This window comes from Simochromis diagramma, unplaced genomic scaffold (genome assembly GCF_900408965.1).
Source record: "Simochromis diagramma unplaced genomic scaffold, fSimDia1.1 OVJJ01000776.1, whole genome shotgun sequence".
Taxonomy (NCBI): Eukaryota; Metazoa; Chordata; class Actinopteri; order Cichliformes; family Cichlidae; genus Simochromis; species Simochromis diagramma.
Window position 1 is genome coordinate 245,920 of NW_024387296.1, and position 18,140 is coordinate 264,059.

Below are 18,140 nucleotides of genomic sequence, written 5' to 3' on the forward strand. Positions count from 1 at the left end.
TTAACCATGTTACTGATGGGACCCTCTCTGGACTCACACCAGTAAACTCCACTGTCATGCTGTTTCGTTATACTGATGTTACAGGAAGAACCGGCACCTTCTCCCCCACCCATCTCCACACTGAGTCCTCTGTCGTTTGCTTGTGTTTCTCCTCAGAGTCCATCCAGCAGAGCTGTCGTCCTCCTCACAGCTCAGAGACACAAAGTCTCCTTCAAAGAACTGAGAGCTGCTGGGACTCATAGTCAGACGAGCTGTGAGGGTTACAATGAAAAACTGATCTTCACGTCTTTGAGATCTTTACTGAAAGTTTTAATCCAAATGTGTAAAACCTGTCAGAGTTTATCAGGTTTAAACTGTGACAGAAGAAGGTTACTGACCTTGGTTTGTTGTGCAGCTCAGCAGTGAGATCAGAACTAAAGAGAAATGACACTCAGGTTGATTTGAGGTGAACATAAAGAACAACTCCACACAAACAGCTGACAAACTCACACATTCCTCTCTCCCCGATAAAGGAATAAATAAAAAGTGCCTGAAGCTAAAAGACATCTGGTAGAATGAATCCATCCATTTTCTTTACCAATTTTTAAAATTAGCGAATCTATCTCAGCTGTTTTAACATGACTACAGGTAATTACAGAGTAAAACAGACGGACTAACATTCACACCTACAGCCAGTTCAGAATCACCAGTTAACCAAACATGTCTTTGGACTGTGGGGGAGATACATATACACATACATACATACAAAGACACTGCAGCTCTGTGACACTTGTACCTACCATTGATGCCTCAGCTTCCATAGACGACCTGGTATCTCACTATAACAATGAACTTATCAACCTCTTAGATACCTTGGCTCCCCAAAAAATTTGAACTGTTTCTTTCTCTCGCTCTGCACCATGGTACTCATCTGAACTTCGCCAACTTAAAGCTACTGGACACCGTCTAGAACGTCTCTCCAGGAAAACAGGACTTACTATTCACAAGGACATGTATCTCAGTCATATACAACATTATAAAGAAAGTATTCATCATGCTAAATCTGCTTACTACACCTCTGTTATTGAATCAGCTGAAGGAAACAGTCGCACTTTGTTTTCTACATTGCATAATATTGTTAAACCCCCAGATACCTTTGATACACACTCTGCCGCAGTTTGCAACAAATTTATGGACTTTTTTTACACCAAGATTGAGAATCTTCATCAACAATTGCCCTTATCCTGTGAAATGGTCAATTGTCCTATCTGCATTTTTTGTCCTTCTCAGCTGTCATCCTGTCTGTCCAATTTTCAACTTCTCACAGCTATCTTCCATAATTACTAACTTAAAGTCATCATCATGTAAACTTGATCCACTGCCGACAAATCTTGTCAAACTCTCATTCCCGTCTCTTGCCCCACTGATTGCTAATATCGTACACTCCTCTCTTATATCTGGTCCTGTTCCTTCTCTTAAAACTGCAGTAATAACTCCAATACTGAAAAGGAATGGTTCAGATCCCTCCAATCTAAATAATTTCAGGCCAATTTCAAATCTCCCTTTCCTAGCAAAAATTCTTGAAAAGATAGTGGCTGCACAGGTTCATCATCATCATCTCATTGGAAATAACTTGTACGAACAGTTTCAGTCCGGCTTCCGTTCACGTCACAGTACAGAAACAGCCCTAGTAAAAATCCCAAATGATCTTTTGCTTGCAGCTGATTCTGGACTTATATCTATCCTCATTCTCCTTGACCTTACAGCAGCTTTCGATACTATCTCCCACCGCATCCCCCTACACAGATTAGCATCTATTGGCATCAATGGTACAGTACTCGCCTGGTTTACTTATTTCTCTGGCCGCTCAGTTTGTTCAATTACTCCCTCACAGATCAGTATCTTCTCCAGTTAATTCCGGTGTACCCCAAGTCTCTGTCCTGGGTCCTTTACTTTTTATCATCTATCTCCTACCCCTAGGTAATACACTCAACAAAAATATAAACGCAACACCTTTGTTACTGCTCCCATTCCCCATGGGATGGACGTAGAGACCTAAAATTCATTCCAGATACACAATATAACCATCCCTCCCAAACAGTGGTCACAAATCAGTCCAAATGTGTGGTAGTGGGCACATCTGCTATATTGAGATAATCCATCCCACCTCACAGGTGTGCCACATCAGGATGCTGATCTGACATCATGAGTAGTGCACAGGTGTACCTCAGACTGCCCACAACAAAAGGCCACCCTGGAATGTGCAGTTGTTTTGCGCTATTGGGGGTCTGGGGACCCAGAACCGGTCAGTATCTGGTGTGACCACCATTTGCCTCATGCAGTGCAACACATCGTCGCATGGAGTCTATCAGATTGTCAATTGTGGCCTGTGGAATGTTGGTCCACTCCACTTCAATGGCTGTGCGAGGTTGTTGGATATTCGTGGGAACTGGTACACGCTGTCGTATACGCCGGTCAAGCACATCCCAAACATGCTCAATGGGTGACATGTCCGGTGAGTATGCTGGCCATGCAAGAACTGGGACATTCTCAGCTGCCATCTGCCCTGAACAATGTGAACCATGATTCATCCGTGAAGCGCACACCTCTCCAACGTGCCAGACGCCATCGAATGTGAGCATTTGCCCACACAAGTCTGTTACGGCGACGAGCTGGAGTCAGGTCAAGACCCCGATGAGGATGACAGGCATGCAGTTGAGCGTCCCTGAGACGGTTTCTGAGTTTGTGCAGAAATTGTTTGGTTGTGCAAACCAATTGTTCCAGCAGCTGTCTGGGTGGCTGGTCTCAGACGATCTTGGAGGTGAACCTGCTGGATGTCGAGGTCCTGGGCTGGTGTGGTTACACGAGGTCTGCGGTTGTGAGGCCGGTTGGATGTGCTGCCATATTCTCTGAAACGCCTGTGGAGACGGCTTATGGTTGAGAAATGAACATTCAATGCACGGGCGACAGATCTGGTTGACATTCCTGCTGTCAGCATGCCAATTGCACGCTCCCTCATTGCCTGTGGCATCTGTGGCATTTTGCTGTGAGACAAAACTGCACATTCCAGGGTGGCCTTTTGTTGTGGGCAGTCTGAGGTACACCTGTGCACTACTCATGATGTCAGATCAGCATCCTGATGTGGCACACCTGTGAGGTGGGATGGATTATCTCAATATAGCAGATGTGCCCACTACCACACATTTGGACTGATTTGTGACCACTGTTTGGGAGGGATGGTTATATTGTGTATCTGGAATGAATTTTAGGTCTCTACGTCCATCCCATGGGGAATGGGAGCAGTAACAAAGGTGTTGCGTTTATATTTTTGTTGAGTGTATTTTTAGGAAGCATAACATCCAGTTTCACTGCTACGCAGATGACACCCAGCTCTACCTATCCTCCAAACCCACAGCTACTCTCCCACCCAGATCCATTTCTGAATGTTTAAGTGAAATCAAGGTCTGGTTTTCTCACAACTTTCTTAAACTTAATGGCAATAAAACAGAATTCATTTTAATAGGCACCAGATCAAAACTGACTACAGTTCCAACCAGTCTTTCGTTATCCATTGATAACTCTGTTGTCACACCCTCCCCTCAGGTTAAGAGTCTTGGTGTCATCCTCGATAGCACTCTGTCCTTCACAGCACATATAAATAATATCACTCGGTCTTCCTACTTTCAACTCACACCACACAGTACCGCCATACTTGTCAATGCTCTTGTCACATCTCGTCTGGATTACTGTAATTCTCTTCTCTATGGTTTACCTCATAAATCCCTCCATAAACCGCAGTTGGTTCAAAATACAGCTGCTCATATTATTTCCAGAACTAGATCCACTGAACATATAACACCTGTTCTTAAACAGCTCCATTGGCTCCCAATTCACCTCCGTGTCAATTTCAAGATCCTGCTTCTCACTTTCAAAGCGCTTTATCACTTTGCTCCTCCATATCTATCCGATCTTCTCCATATATACTCGCCCTTTCGTACACTCCGCTCTTCTTCAGCTTCCCTTATGTCAGTTCCACCACCTGCTCGCCTGACTACCATGGGACTCAGAGCCTTTAGTTGTTCTGTCCCGAGACTTTAGAATGGACTGATTCTTATATAGCGCTTTTCTACTCTCCCGGAGTACTCAAAGCGCTCTATACAACAGAATGCACTTCCACTTGTTCTCCGGACCACACACTGTCTCACCACTTTTAAATCACTACTCAAAACCCATCTGTTTAGAATTGCATACACCTGATCTGTCTTAGGCCATTTTTACCTTGCTCAATTTTTATATTTGTTTTTATACTTTTATGACTGTTTATATCTAAATTTTATCTACCATGTTTGCTATATACAGTGGGGCAAAAAAGTATTTAGTCAGCCACCGATTGTGCAAGTTCCCCCACTTAAAATGATGACAGAGGTCAGTAATTTGCACCAGAGGTACACTTCAACTGTGAGAGACAGAATGTGGAAAAAAAAATCCATGAATTCACATGGTAGGATTTGTAAAGAATTTATTCGTACATCAGGGTGGAAAATAAGTATTTGGTCACCTCAAACAAGGAAAATCTCTGGCTCTCACAGACCTGTAACGTCTTCTGTAAGAAGCTTTTCTGTCCCCCACTCGTTACCTGTATGAATGGCACCTGTTTGAACTCATCATCTGTATAAAAGACACCTGTCCACAGCCTCAAACAGTCAGACTCCAAACTCCACCATGGCCAAGACCAAAGAGCTTTCGAAGGACACCAGGAAAAGTATTGTAGACGTGCACCAGACTGGGAAGAGTGAATCTACAATAGGCAAGCAGCTTGGTGTGAAAAAATCAACTGTGGGAGCAATCATCAGAAAATGGAAGACATACAAGACCACTGATTATCTCCCACGATCTGGGGCTCCACGCAAGATCTCATCCCGTGGGGTCAAAATGCTCATGAGAACGGTGAGCAAAGATCCCAGAACCACACGGGGGGACCTGGTGAATGACCTGCAGAGAGCTGGGACCAAAGTAACAAAGGTCACCATAAGTAACACACTACAACGGCAGGGAATCAAATCCCGCAGTGCCAGACGTGTTCCGCTGCTGAAGCCAGTGCATGTCCAGGCCCGTCTGAAGTTTGCCAGAGAGCACATGGATGATACAGCAGAGGATTTGGAGAATGTCATGTGGTCAGATGAAACCAAAGTAGAACTTTTTGGTATAAACTCAACTCGTCGTGTTTGGAGGACGAAGAATACTGAGTTGCATCCCAAGAACACCATACCTACTGTGAAGCATGGGGGTGGAAACATCATGCTATGGGGCTGTTTTTCTGCCAAGGGGACAGGACGACTGATCCGTGTTAAGGACAGAATGAATGGGGCCATGTATCGTGAGATTTTGAGCCAAAACCTCCTTCCATCAGTGAGAACTTTGAAGATGAAACGAGGCTGGGTCTTCCAACATGACAATGATCCAAAACACACCGCCCGGGCAACAAAGGAGTGGCTCCGTAAGAAGCATTTGAAAGTCCTGGAGTGGCCTAGCCAGTCTCCAGACCTCAACCCCATAGAAAATCTGTGGCGGGAGTTGAAAGTCCGTGTTGCTCGGCGACAGCCCCAAAACATCACTGCTCTCGAGAAGATCTGCATGGAGGAATGGGCCAAAATACCAGCTACTGTGTGTGCAAACCTGGTAAAGACATATAGTAAACGTTTGACCTCTGTTATTGCCAACAAGGGTTATGTTACAAAGTATTGAGTTGTATTTTTGTTATTGACCAAATACTTATTTTCCACCCTGATTTATGAATAAATTCTTTACAAATCCTACCATGTGGATTCATGGATTTTTTTTTTTCACATTCTGTCTCTCACAGTTGAAGTGTACCTCTGGTGCAAATTACTGACCTCTGTCATCATTTTAAGTGGGGGAACTTGCACAATCGGTGGCTGACTAAATACTTTTTTGCCCCACTGTATACATTTTTCTTATGTTTTTTTATGTTATGTTTACATGTTACTGTAAGGTGACCTTGAGGGTCTGAAAGGCGCCTATAAATAAAATGTATTATTATTATTATTATTATTATTATTATTATTACTATTAGATATAATGTATACTCTGTTTATTACCAAATCGCACAACATCTAAAATTTTCTGGAGAAACTTTGTTGCTGACATGAAAGTATTGAGACAGTTTTGTCTTTTTGATTCTCATCTACCCCAGTTTTTATGTAAAATCAACACTCACTAATTATCATGCAAAGTGACTAAACTTTGAGTATAGACACAACCGCTACATTTAAATAACACAGCAAGATCATGAGTCCACTGTGCAGCTGTGTTGATATAATGAGTGAATGATTTGATCTTTTCACTGCCTGCTGTGTTTCCTTGACTCCTGAGCAAAGATAAAGAGTCAGTTCAGACCTGCAGTTGGTCCTCGTGGTGTTTGAACTTGAATTCAGCCTGATTTGTTTTTCATGTCTTCTCCTCCATCATCAGTTATCAGGAGAGCAGACAGTCAAAGTACAAGAATTCAAACAAACACAGAGATTCTACTTACAGAGCAGACACAGCACAGATGTTTCCTTCATCGTCCTTCTCACTCATTTGAGCTTTTTTTTCATTTCTGTCACTGACACCAAGTAAAGCCCGCCCTCTTCTTCTGAGCACCTGCTTTCTATTGGTTCAAAGAAAGTGGTGGGACACTCAATTTTATTTATTACTTTGTTTAAAGATGCGAATGTTAAAAATAATTTAAAAAAGAAGTATAAGGACATCGTAGTGCCCAATTAAAAAAAATACAAATAAAAAAAAAAAACTGCAAGTAAAACTTAAATTTTTAAACTGCCATTTTAAAAAAAGAAACTTAAACATGAATATATATATATAAAACATTTTAAGTAAGCAAACATTTTTTTATTCAAGTATGTTAACATAGAGATTGAAACAACAGGTCATCTCAACTATTAGTCTTTTCCCTTAGTGGGAAACTAAGTCACTTGAATTGGCAACATCAGCCTTTTGGTAATAACATAGATGGACTGGAAAACTGACAGCTTCAAGTTTACATTGAGCTCTCTCTTCACCACAATGGACCGGTACAGCCTCCACATCAATACATATGTCAATGTCACGCTTAGGTCCCCTTTCACACTCAAACTTCACTCAGGTAAGGAACTTGTCCTGGATTGCCCACTTCATGCTTTTACTGCTGAGAATTAAGCCCTTAGATTCTAGGTGCTAATTTTCATTCTTGCTGCTTAACACCACATTAATTAGAGTTGACAAAAGCAAAGCTGATATCCTAAGGCAACTAAAGTGGAGACGCTCCACTTCCTGGCTATGCCTTGATTTCCGTACCATTAAAATTATGAACAGAATTTGTGAAAAAAGGCAGCCCTTACAGAGTCCAACATGGACCGGAAGAGAGTAATATGAGCAAATTCACATACACCCTTGGGTATTTTTTTTAAGGATGAAAAGCTCCAGTGTTCCACAACCAGGATGAAGACTGCATTGTTCATCTCCACTCTGAGATTCAACTAACAGACACTCCTCTGCAGTACCCCGACGTAGACTAAGTTAGGGAGGTGGAAAACTATGTGTTGGACAGCACCCTCTGGTGCCCATCTGCCAAGCCACAGGCATCACCCAAGATCTCCACAGAATGTTGCAGAAAGATCAATCAAGACTGCAACAGAAGATCCAGAGTTTTAAGGAATTCAGAGCACACCTTGTCCTCCTCACAAGCTCTTCCACCAAGCAGTTGCATAACTAGAACAGTGACCTTAACTCACTGATAAGCACAATCACTGGACACTGCTTCCATTACAGAAGGCATGACAGTAGGATTCAGAAGATTCCCAAAGTGTTCTTTCCACCACCTGACTGTACCCTCAGTTTAGGTCAGCAGGATCACACTACCACTGTATACAGTGTGAGCAGAGCATTACTTCACCTACCTTAGTTGTCTAAAAATTTGCCAGAATTTCTTTGAGATCATATGAAAGTCCATAATTTCACCAAATGTCTCTCACACCCAGTTTTCTTTTCAGCCACTGCCAAAGCTGCACTCTGCCGGGCTAGCCATCACCTGTAAACTGCCTCAAGAGTTCCACACTGATAAGATTCCTTCTTCAGCCTGACAGCTGCCCCCACTTGTCCAGCCTCTGGTCCTGGAATTACTGCCACAACAGGCACCAATGACCTTCGAGCCATAGTGCCTTATAGATGCTGTCACCATCCTGGGTCTCTGACCAGGATTATCATTTTGTTGCCTTAAGTTTAGTTTAGTTATGTTCACTTAGGTCTTCTGTGTTAGTCTGTCATGTTTCTTGTCTTCTTCTCCATGTTGTCAAGTTTGTGTTGTCATGTCTGCGTTCCATGCTGTTTTCTGTTTTATTGTCCTTGTCCTATGTGCAGTGTGTCTAGTTTTGCTTCCCCTTGTCTTGTTAAGTCTGATTTGTCCCAGCTGTTCCCACCTGTTCCCCATCCCCCAATTATCTCTGTGTGTACTTAAGTCCTCTGTCCTCCTTTGTTCAGTGTCAGGTTGTCTGTTGTCCTTTGTGTCACTTTTCCATCTTCCTTTGTACCCATGTCAGGTTTCATTTTTTGATGTTTATCTTTAGTTTCCCCAGTTTAGGTTATTGTTCAGCTTCACCTCTGCATTTTGTTTTGTAAGGTCTTAATGGCCTTAACAAATGGCTCACTTTCAATTGACATTGAAGTTTTTTTCCACGTTGATTCATGTCTGCATTTTGGGTCTACTCTTCACTATCCATAGTCTGCTTCGGCATACTGTGACAGTCGCCTTGCAATACAGGTGCAGAAATTGGTTTAATCAGACTCGCTGCTCACACCCCCCCTCAAAATGTTGTTGAAGCTCTGCCCATCCAGACCAGGGCCCACAGCAGCAGCACTACCAAGCCCAAAGGGCACAGGTCAGCCTACCTCACTCCACCACAGAGGGGAAAACTACACCCACCTAAACATTCAGACCCCTGCCACACAGTGGACTCCTCAAGAGCAGAGACCACCTGCAAAATCCAGGAGCAACCTGCCTGCCAGCTAAACAGCCCCCCCCCCCCCCCCCCCCAGTTCCACCCCTGCACCAGATTTCTACTGCACCAGGGCCAGGCCCCCATGCATGGACCCGTCCAGCAGCCCGGCGACACACCAACCAGGACCCAAGCCGTCCAGGCCCAGCCAGAACCCCAGCCAGAACCCCAGCCCACAGGCGGAGAACTCCCAGAACCCTAAGATCCCAAGCCAGCCATGGACCCAACCAGGAGCAGCGCAGCTACAGACCCAAAACCTCTGAACTGGTGGACAGAAGCAAAAAGTGTGTATGTAATTGTCAGGTTTATTCCCTTGACAGTGAGCAGTTGTCAGAGCACGTAAAACCCATCCTGAACATCCAATGACCTGCACACTGCGCACTATGTAGTATTCGGTGTTATATTAATTGTAGACTGGGATAGATTTTTAAACATATCTGAGACCAGTATTCTTTTTCCCAAGTTGACCGATAGATGCAGCTCCCATTTTGCAGTAGGAAGGGATATTGAGTCATCTATTTTGGAAGGTGTCCTGTATATTTTAGACAGTAATTTGGGGATTTTGAGATTAGGAATTGTACAACACACAATTTAACTTGATTAGGCTTAAACTACGTTTTAAATAAAGATTTAATTTGTTGATATTCTAAAACTCTATTCTTGTTTATCCCATATTGTATAACTAATTGTCAAACAGAATAAAGTCTGTTCCTTTGAATATATATTCCAAGTATTCAATCCCTTTTAGCTCTAATACGGGAAGTTGATCATTTTATTGTTCTGTTGACACCCTACGAGACCACTCATCTCCCATGCTACAGTTAGCAAACTGCTTGCTAAGTTTCATGAAATGGTTCAGTGTTGGATTTGCCAAAATGTGGACGCAAGAAAACTGTCACTAATGAAGAAACATCAGTGGGTGTCCTAACTTCATTCAGCAAGAGCCCACAGCATAGCACTCGCCGCATGTCACTGGAGAGTTGCATTAGTTGAACATCCCTTCGGCGGATATTAGCTACTCACAAATGGCACCCTTACAAACTCCAGCTACTGCAGCATCTCAACGAGGATGACCCAGATCAGTGCCCAGAATTTTCAGAATGGGCAAAACAAAAATTGGAACAGGACCCTCAGTTCACGCAGAAGATTTTGTTCAGTGATGAGGCAAACTTTTATGTGAATGGTGAAGTTAACAAACAAAACCACCACTATTGGTCTGACACTAACCCACATTGGATGGATCCCTCCAAGACTGTTGGAACAACAAAAGTGATGGTTTGGTGTGGTATATGGGGTACAACGATAGTGGGTCATTCTTCATCAATGGAAACCTCAAGGCCACTGGATATTTGAAATTGCTACATTATGATGTGTTTCCCTCTTTATGCACTGAAGCTGGCACGTTCCCTGAGTTTTTCCAGCAAGATGGTGCACCACCACATTATGGGTGCCAGGTCCGAGCATTCCTAGATGAACAGTTTCCTGAAAAGTGGATTGGTCGTCGTGGGCCAGTTGAATGGCCCCAAAGGTCTCCCGATCTGACCCCCTTAGACTTTTATCTTTGGGGTCATCTGAAGGCAATTGTCTATGGTGTGAAGATACGAGATGTGCAGCACATGAAACTATGGATACTGGATGCCTGTGCTGGCATTTCTCCTGCGGTGTTGCTATCAGTGTGTGAAGAGTGGGAGAAGAGGGTTGCATTGGCAATTCAACACAATGGTGCTGCCCATTGTGTTGGATTGTCAATGCAACCCTGAACACATTTTATAAGTGGTCAGAAACTTCTAAATAACTCATGAAAGAACTCATGAAAGAATAAAGTTATGTTGAAACCAAGCAAACGATTGTTTTTCTTGTGACATTACCAATAAGTTTGATGTGTCACATGGCCCTCTTCCTATTGAAAAAACAACAGTTGTATCCAAGATGGCCGACTTCTAAATGGCCACCATGGTCGCCACCCATCTTGAGGAGTTTGCCCCCTCACATATACTAATGTGCCACAAACAGGACTTTAATATCACCAACCATTCCCATTTTTTACGCTGTAGCCATATAAATGGCCCACCCTGTACATCTAGCCAGGGCTCATCTACAATGGTATGTTTTAACTATCCTGAGATGAATTGCATCCAGCTGGCTAAAATGTGGTGTTGAAGCTCAAGCAAATCTAGTCCTCCTTTATCCTGGGTCCTTTGTAGCATTTCTAAGCTGATAAGTGGGGATTTATCTCTCCAAAGGAATTGAGAAGTAGACGAATTGTCATGGTCCCCCGGATCTGTAGGATGTGTTGTGTTTTGCTGCCTTTACAAGTCTTGCCATGGCAAAGCAGGACGAAACTCCCCGCCTCTGACCTCACAATGTTCACCTTTTGCTCATTCAGGTTAATCACCCGATGGCTTCTCATCGCGACTGATTTTCTCCTCACTACTTAAGACTGCAGGAGGGTCTGCTTCTTTGCTGGATCGTTGTTCTAACTACTATCAGTGTTGCCCCAGCTTCTCCAGCAATTGTTTGTGATTTCTTAGTGTTCTGTCCTAACAACCTTGTCTTCTCTATATTCAGACTTCCTCTCAGGAGGCAGAAGCTGGAGGATGTTTGGTCATTTACCCTGACACAAGCTGTTGGGAATCATATAATATTTTTAATCAGCTTTTGAAAGAGTTTCCAAAATCAAATTTGTGTAAAGTTGCAAATAAAAATTTCCTTTCATGAAACCAATTTTGCCAGGATGTTTTATGTGGGGGTTGTCTTCTCTAATCTTTTAGTGAAAGCTTGCAGATTATTTGAATGTCAACTTTAATAAGGAATACTGGCCGAAAGCTGGTGGAAAACAGGGTTTTGGCAGGATACCATTTTTCTCAGAAATTAAAGTATAAATGTATTGCATTCCATGACATAACATTCGCTAGTCTCAGTACTCAGGGATCAGACCACCAGCGTTTCCACCCTTTGCCATGGATGAATGCCCGGCCATGAGGCACTCACCCACTGGTACCCTCCACAGGGCAAGGTAACCCTATCCTGGACAGGGTTAAACGTTCCCTAGATCTTTCACTCATAGGGGTTTCAATCACTCTTTGTCTGGTCCCTCTCCAAGGGGCAGTCAATTTTACGTAAGAGAACCTAACAAGAGGGAAAACGCCCCCTGACAACATAGCCCGTGGGACATACTGATCCCTCCCCTATGATAGAGTTGTGATTCAATGAGGGGCATTTAGAAATATTTCTTAATAATTCCTCTTTTTCTTGTATATTTTCCATTCATGATCAAATAATGAATTGCTGCATGAATGTTTAATAAGGCAGCTATGTAGGGCGAGTAGGTTAATCTTTGATGTCTAGTTTTTCATCTCCCAAGAATGTAATTCAACAGATCTCAGTGGGATATATACTGAACTTAGGAATAGAATCCAAACATCAATCCTTTCCAAGTAGTTTCAATTCAATACCAATATTAGGGGCAGTGTCAATACTATTGAGCTTGAGCTCTCCTGTAAGAGTCATTACTCCAGTAAATTGCAGCAGATTTTAAGTGGTACTTATTGTTTTATAAAGCTTCACTGAGGTGTAACACAAGGGTCTCTGAGCTGGTTCAGGAGATAAGCCTGTCGTGTCCGGTCTGAGTCACATGTTCATCAGTTTGTAGTTCTTCTCTGAACTCTTCAGCTCTCTGGCTTCATGTTAAAGCTCTGAGTGTTACACTGTGAATGTTCCCAGATGGAGGAATGATAAATGGACACTCAGTGACTTTCTAGTCCAAGTTAACAAAATTAGATTACTTTATTTTTTGTTTAGCAGACAAAAGTTTCAAATGTGGGTTTTTTAATCAATAATAAAGATAAAGGTAAAGACTCACTTAAGAAGAATGTTTAGGCTGTTATTTGTATTTTAACATTGATAAGTTAATTAACGAAAATAAAATGTTCTGCCATGAAAGCAGCTGCTGGCTGGTTTCTGTGTGATTTAAAACAAAGCTCTTTGCGTTATCATTAACAAACACTAAATCGTGTCTGCTGCTGTGGTTTAATGCTTCTTTTTTTCTTTTTAGCCACAACCAAACCAGAAGAAGTCAAATTTTCCATCTGACATCTTGGTGAGACCCACAAAACCACACGTGGAAAATAAGAAAGAATAAAATTTTATTAAAGCAGAGAAACTAAATTGTTGCTGGGGAAATACAAACGATGGTCTGAGACATATTTTGAATATAAATAACAGGGAACTTACTGTGGCCATAAGAAACATTAACACATTTATATTTTCATTGTTGATTTTGCAGGAAAAACACTTTTAAAACTCCAGTTAAAAATACATATTTGTGATTTTTGAATTGTAATATTCTAAATGAGAAAAAGACAAAGAAAAATAACAGCATATGGACGTCCTCTGGTCTGAGGTGCTGGGGGGACCAGTTAGAGACCAGCAGCTGGACGTCAGTGGTTGGACTGGTGGACTACTTCAGTGAAGAGTACACAACGTCTGTCTCAGGTTTAAAGTCTGAACACAAACACACAATTTTAAGATTATTTTTTGTTGATTGTTACACAAATTTGGAAACTAGGGGGCGGTTGCTTTTTGAGGGACATTAGTTGAAAAGGATTCTGGGAAATCTCAAATGTTCCTGGTGGTTTTTCTACAGTGAATATCTCAACCCCTAAATTATGTCAGGCTGCATAATTAATGCTGAAGCATAAACAAGGGTAACATTAGTATGTGAACGAAGCCGCAGCAGAGCTGTTGGGACTTGAATCTGTTTTTAGCACGAGGCTTTCAAATTGTATGAAAGTTACAGCTGCAGAGTAGCAGCTTTTAGGAAAGTTGTTCCACTGATCATCAGCTAGCTTGCATCTGTCTACAGTTAAAGATGCAGAGTAGCAGTACCTGGGTCTCCTTGGTCTGATGGTTGTTTGTTTCATGACTTCTTCAGTTCTCACAGCTGGAGAAATTGCAGCTAGATCAGCGTCTGCAGAATAAAACAGATTAAGGTTACTGAAGATAAAACTGCAACAGTACTGGTTTGAAAAAACAAAACAAAAACCAATTGTTGTTTGTAATGTTCCATTATAAAGGGACTTTGGGATGATTGTTATACACAACAACACCTTTTTACAGACTTATAAATACCTGTGATACACAAAGTGACCACGAAGAACTGCTTATGTGATATGAATGTATGCTTTCTTTCAGTGCAGTCTGACACCTTTAACCACAGAGCAAACATGTTCTCACAACATGAACACTCTCATTGGCCAGATCGGTACACACTGCAGTGAGAAGTCTCATCAGCTTCAGGCTACAACTACAGTTAACTAAAATCATCTTCAAGATGAATGTTAAACATGTCAGAATGCTACAGAAACTCCAAAACTAGGTTTTATTGAAATACTTTTTCAAAATATGTCTCCACGATGCTTCCTATTTCAAAATGAACAGCTCTGTGTTGAAACTGCAGCTGCAGCTGAAGTGTTTCTTTCTATCAGAAACAGGATGCTGGACGACTGCAGAGCTGTTAGCTTCAGTTAACCACAGACCACAAACACACAGTCCAGCTCACAGTGAACAACACTCAGTAAGTACAGAGTTAAACTTAAATATTGTGATTTTAGCTTTTGATCAGGCAAACATTTTTAAACTTCTGATCATCCCTCTGATTCTACATGTCCTCATAATCCATCAAAGTCAGCAACAGTCTTCATGAAACCATAACATAATACACAACTATTCTATTTTCCTTATATATTTTCACAATGTAAAGCTGCACAAAAGTCCTTCTAGAAGCAAATTTAACATCTCAGTTATGTTGTATATGTTTCAAAGTTCTACCTCTGTTTTGTGAGATTGGCTGTTGATAATTTGATGTTTTGACAAAAGAGTACATGACATGAGTGATGATTTTATCTTCTTCAGTTTCTTCTTGATCTGTTGAAATGATCCAAAATAAACAATAATATAAGTTAAATAGCTAAAAAAAAGATCACATTCAAGAAAGTTACTGTGATCATAGTTAATTTGAACTTTATTCTACTAAAAAAAACTCGGAGATGAAAGATCAGGATGCCTGAGTCTCACCTTCAGGTTTCCTGTGAACACATCGTCTCACCAGAAGAACCAGTAACACCAGTAGAACCACAACACAGACTGATCCAACAAATGAAAACACAGCGAGAACAGGAGGAGAGAGTGATGGAGGAGGTGTGGATGTAGCTGGAGGTGTGGATGTAGGTGGAGGTGTGGTGGCATCTTCCCCTAAAATAAAGCAAACACAGTCATTAAGTTGTCGTCACATTGTGAATGTTGAAAGCTGCAGAAACACAGACAGGTGAGTGTGTCACCTGTGACAGTGATCCAGCTGGATGGAGACTCTCCATGACCGCTGATGTCACACTTGTAGAGGCCTTCATCAGACCTGGAAACATGCTGGATGGTCATGTGACCTGTAGGCTGCTTCCTGATGAGGGAGCCATCTTTATAGAAAGCAGCTGGGAGGTTGGAGGGAGTGGTCTTTGTTTTACAGAGCAGAGTGACATCATCTCCCTCCATCACAGGGAGGACAGGACTCTGCAGGATCACTGATCCACCTCAACACAGAGACAAACTACAGCATTTCATCCATTTACACACAGCTTCATCAACACTAACTCCACACACTCAGCTTACCAGTGACTGTCAGGTTAACCATGTTACTGATGGGACCCTCTCTGGACTCACACCAGTAAACTCCATTGTCATGCTGTTTCGTTATACTGATGTTACAGGAAGAGCCAGCTGGTTTTCCCCACCCATCTCCACACTGAGACCTCTGTCGTTTGCTTGTGTTTCTCCTCAGAGTCCATCCAGCAGAGCTGTCGTCCTCCTCACAGCTCAGAGACACAAAGTCTCCTTCAAAGAACTGAGAGCTGCTGGGACTCACAGTCAGACGAGCTGTGAGGGTTAAAATGAAAAACTGATGATCTGTTATACTTTACATTGTGAAACATGAACCCAATCAGGTCATATCAGTGAGCATTTCTCAGGTTTAAACTGTGACAGAAGAAGGTTACTGACCTTGGTTTGTTGTGCAGCTCAGCAGTGAGATCAGAACTAAAGAGAAATGACACTCAGGTTGATTTGAGGTGAACATAAAGAACAACTCCACACAAACAGCTGACAAACACACAAACACATCTCTGATATATCTGCTCATTTTCTATTTAATGCTAGCAACATGTTTCTTTTTTTTTTTTTTTTTGTCCCGTTTGGATCTATAGCCATCAGAATTGTTGTCTTAAGGCCAAGAAGGATGCCAAGCAGATTTATTTTACCAAGTGGATGGCCATATTGGTCCATTTGAATGACCTTTATTATAGTTATGAATTTATTTTATTTTCGGTTGCTACAAACGGGACAGCAACATGTTTCAATAAAGTTTGGACAAGAAAACACTTAAAATCTACCCATTTTCATAACCGCTTGTTCAAATTTCATGATACCATCAATGTATTCGCACATTTTGGACTTTTCATGATCCTCTATTCCAGTTTTTATCCAAAAAACAACATTTAAATTAATCATTATGTCCAGTGACTAAAGATTAAATAACACAGTAAAGTCTTGTGTTGACTTTCAAGCTATGTTGATATAACGAGTGAATGATTTGATCTTTTCACTGCCTGCTGTGTTTCCTCGACTCCTGAGCAAAGATAAAGAGTCAGTTCAGACCTGCAGTTGGTCCTCGTGGTGTTTGAACTTGAATTCAGCCTGATTTGTTTTTCATGTCTTCTCCTCCATCATCAGTTATCAGGAGAGCAGACAGTCAAAGTACAAGAATTCAAACAAACACAGAGATTCTACTTACAGAGCAGACACAGCACAGATGTTTCCTTCATCGTCCTTCTCACTCATTTGAGCTTTTTTCATTTCTGTCACTGACACCAAGTAAAGCCCGCCCTCTTCCTCTGAGCACCAGCTTTCTATTGGTTCAAACACAGAGGTCAGGACTAGAGTTTTACACACTACAGTAGATTTCTCTGAAACACAATCAATAATTTAAATGTCCTCTGATCTCAGTGATCTGTAGTTTGGTTGATGAACAAATCCATGTCAATGTAGTTATGTCCCCCTCAGTGAGAGAGGCAGATATGAGCTGAAACACAGGAATCAAACCAGGGACGCTGCTGTTATGGAGCTGAACTGGAACCATTCAGACACTGAGGCCCTCTGAACACATTTTAATTACAGCTGTGCAGAGACACACTGATGACTGACTGGAACACTATGATTCACATTTTACATTAACACCATCCTCACACATGTTTACATATGGCCACTAGAGGGAGATGTTGGACTTTAAACACTAACATGGTGTTCAATGACGATAGCTTATGTGAGTACAAGAAAATAATTATTAGAATGTAATGTGTTAAATTTGTTTAGATCAGATGAATAGGAAAGGATTTGTCTCTGTGTTTCAGTTTGGCTTAGCTGTAGGCCTGAGAGTGTGTGTAATTGTGTAGAGAGAGAGGAATTTATTGTCTGGTGTCATAAAAGGAGACAGGAAGCTACAGTTGGGGGGGTTGCTGATGATGATGCTTGTACCTTTAATAAAAACTCATAATTGTTATAAACTTAGAAGCAGGAGACTCTCCACCTTAAACGTAAATGTAAGACAATAAGAGGCCAATGGCCCAGTGGATGCAGAGTGGGAGTCTCAGTAATATGTTAACTCTGTTTTCTATGCTGTGTAGAGGAATCTGGTGTAGCTTGGGTTAGGAGATTACTTTCATGACCCCCAGGAAGTCACGTATACAGAGACACACACAGTGCTTTAACTATTACAACACACCCACACATACATGCACACTCACTCACATGCACTCACATAGTGTAAATAACCCAGATTATTTATCTTATTTATATTTTTCAAACAGTTAAATCCCTGAACGAATTATACCTTATAATATAGAAGACCCTTATTTTGAAATTCAGAACGGGCAACTTCCGGGAAGGAAGATCGTACTGCTACTGCTTGCCGCAGAAAAGGTTAATGGGAAGGTTATCGTTTTCCATCCATCTTTAAATTAGCATCTAGCCAGAACGCGAACAGGTATGTTTGTGTGTTGTACTTGT

At 41.8% G+C, this 18,140-nt stretch overlaps 1 protein-coding gene across 1 annotated transcript; it reads right to left on the bottom strand.

Annotated features, from left to right (window-relative positions):
* Positions 1 to 15,386: 15,386 nt before the first annotated feature.
* On the bottom strand, positions 15,387 to 15,915 carry LOC120716479 (Fc receptor-like B; the record flags this gene model as incomplete). Its single annotated transcript, XM_040004022.1, has 2 exons — positions 15,387 to 15,613; positions 15,693 to 15,915. Coding segments are annotated over 2 exons (450 nt in total), but the record flags the coding sequence as incomplete, so codon positions are not given.
* Positions 15,916 to 18,140: the final 2,225 nt, after the last annotated feature.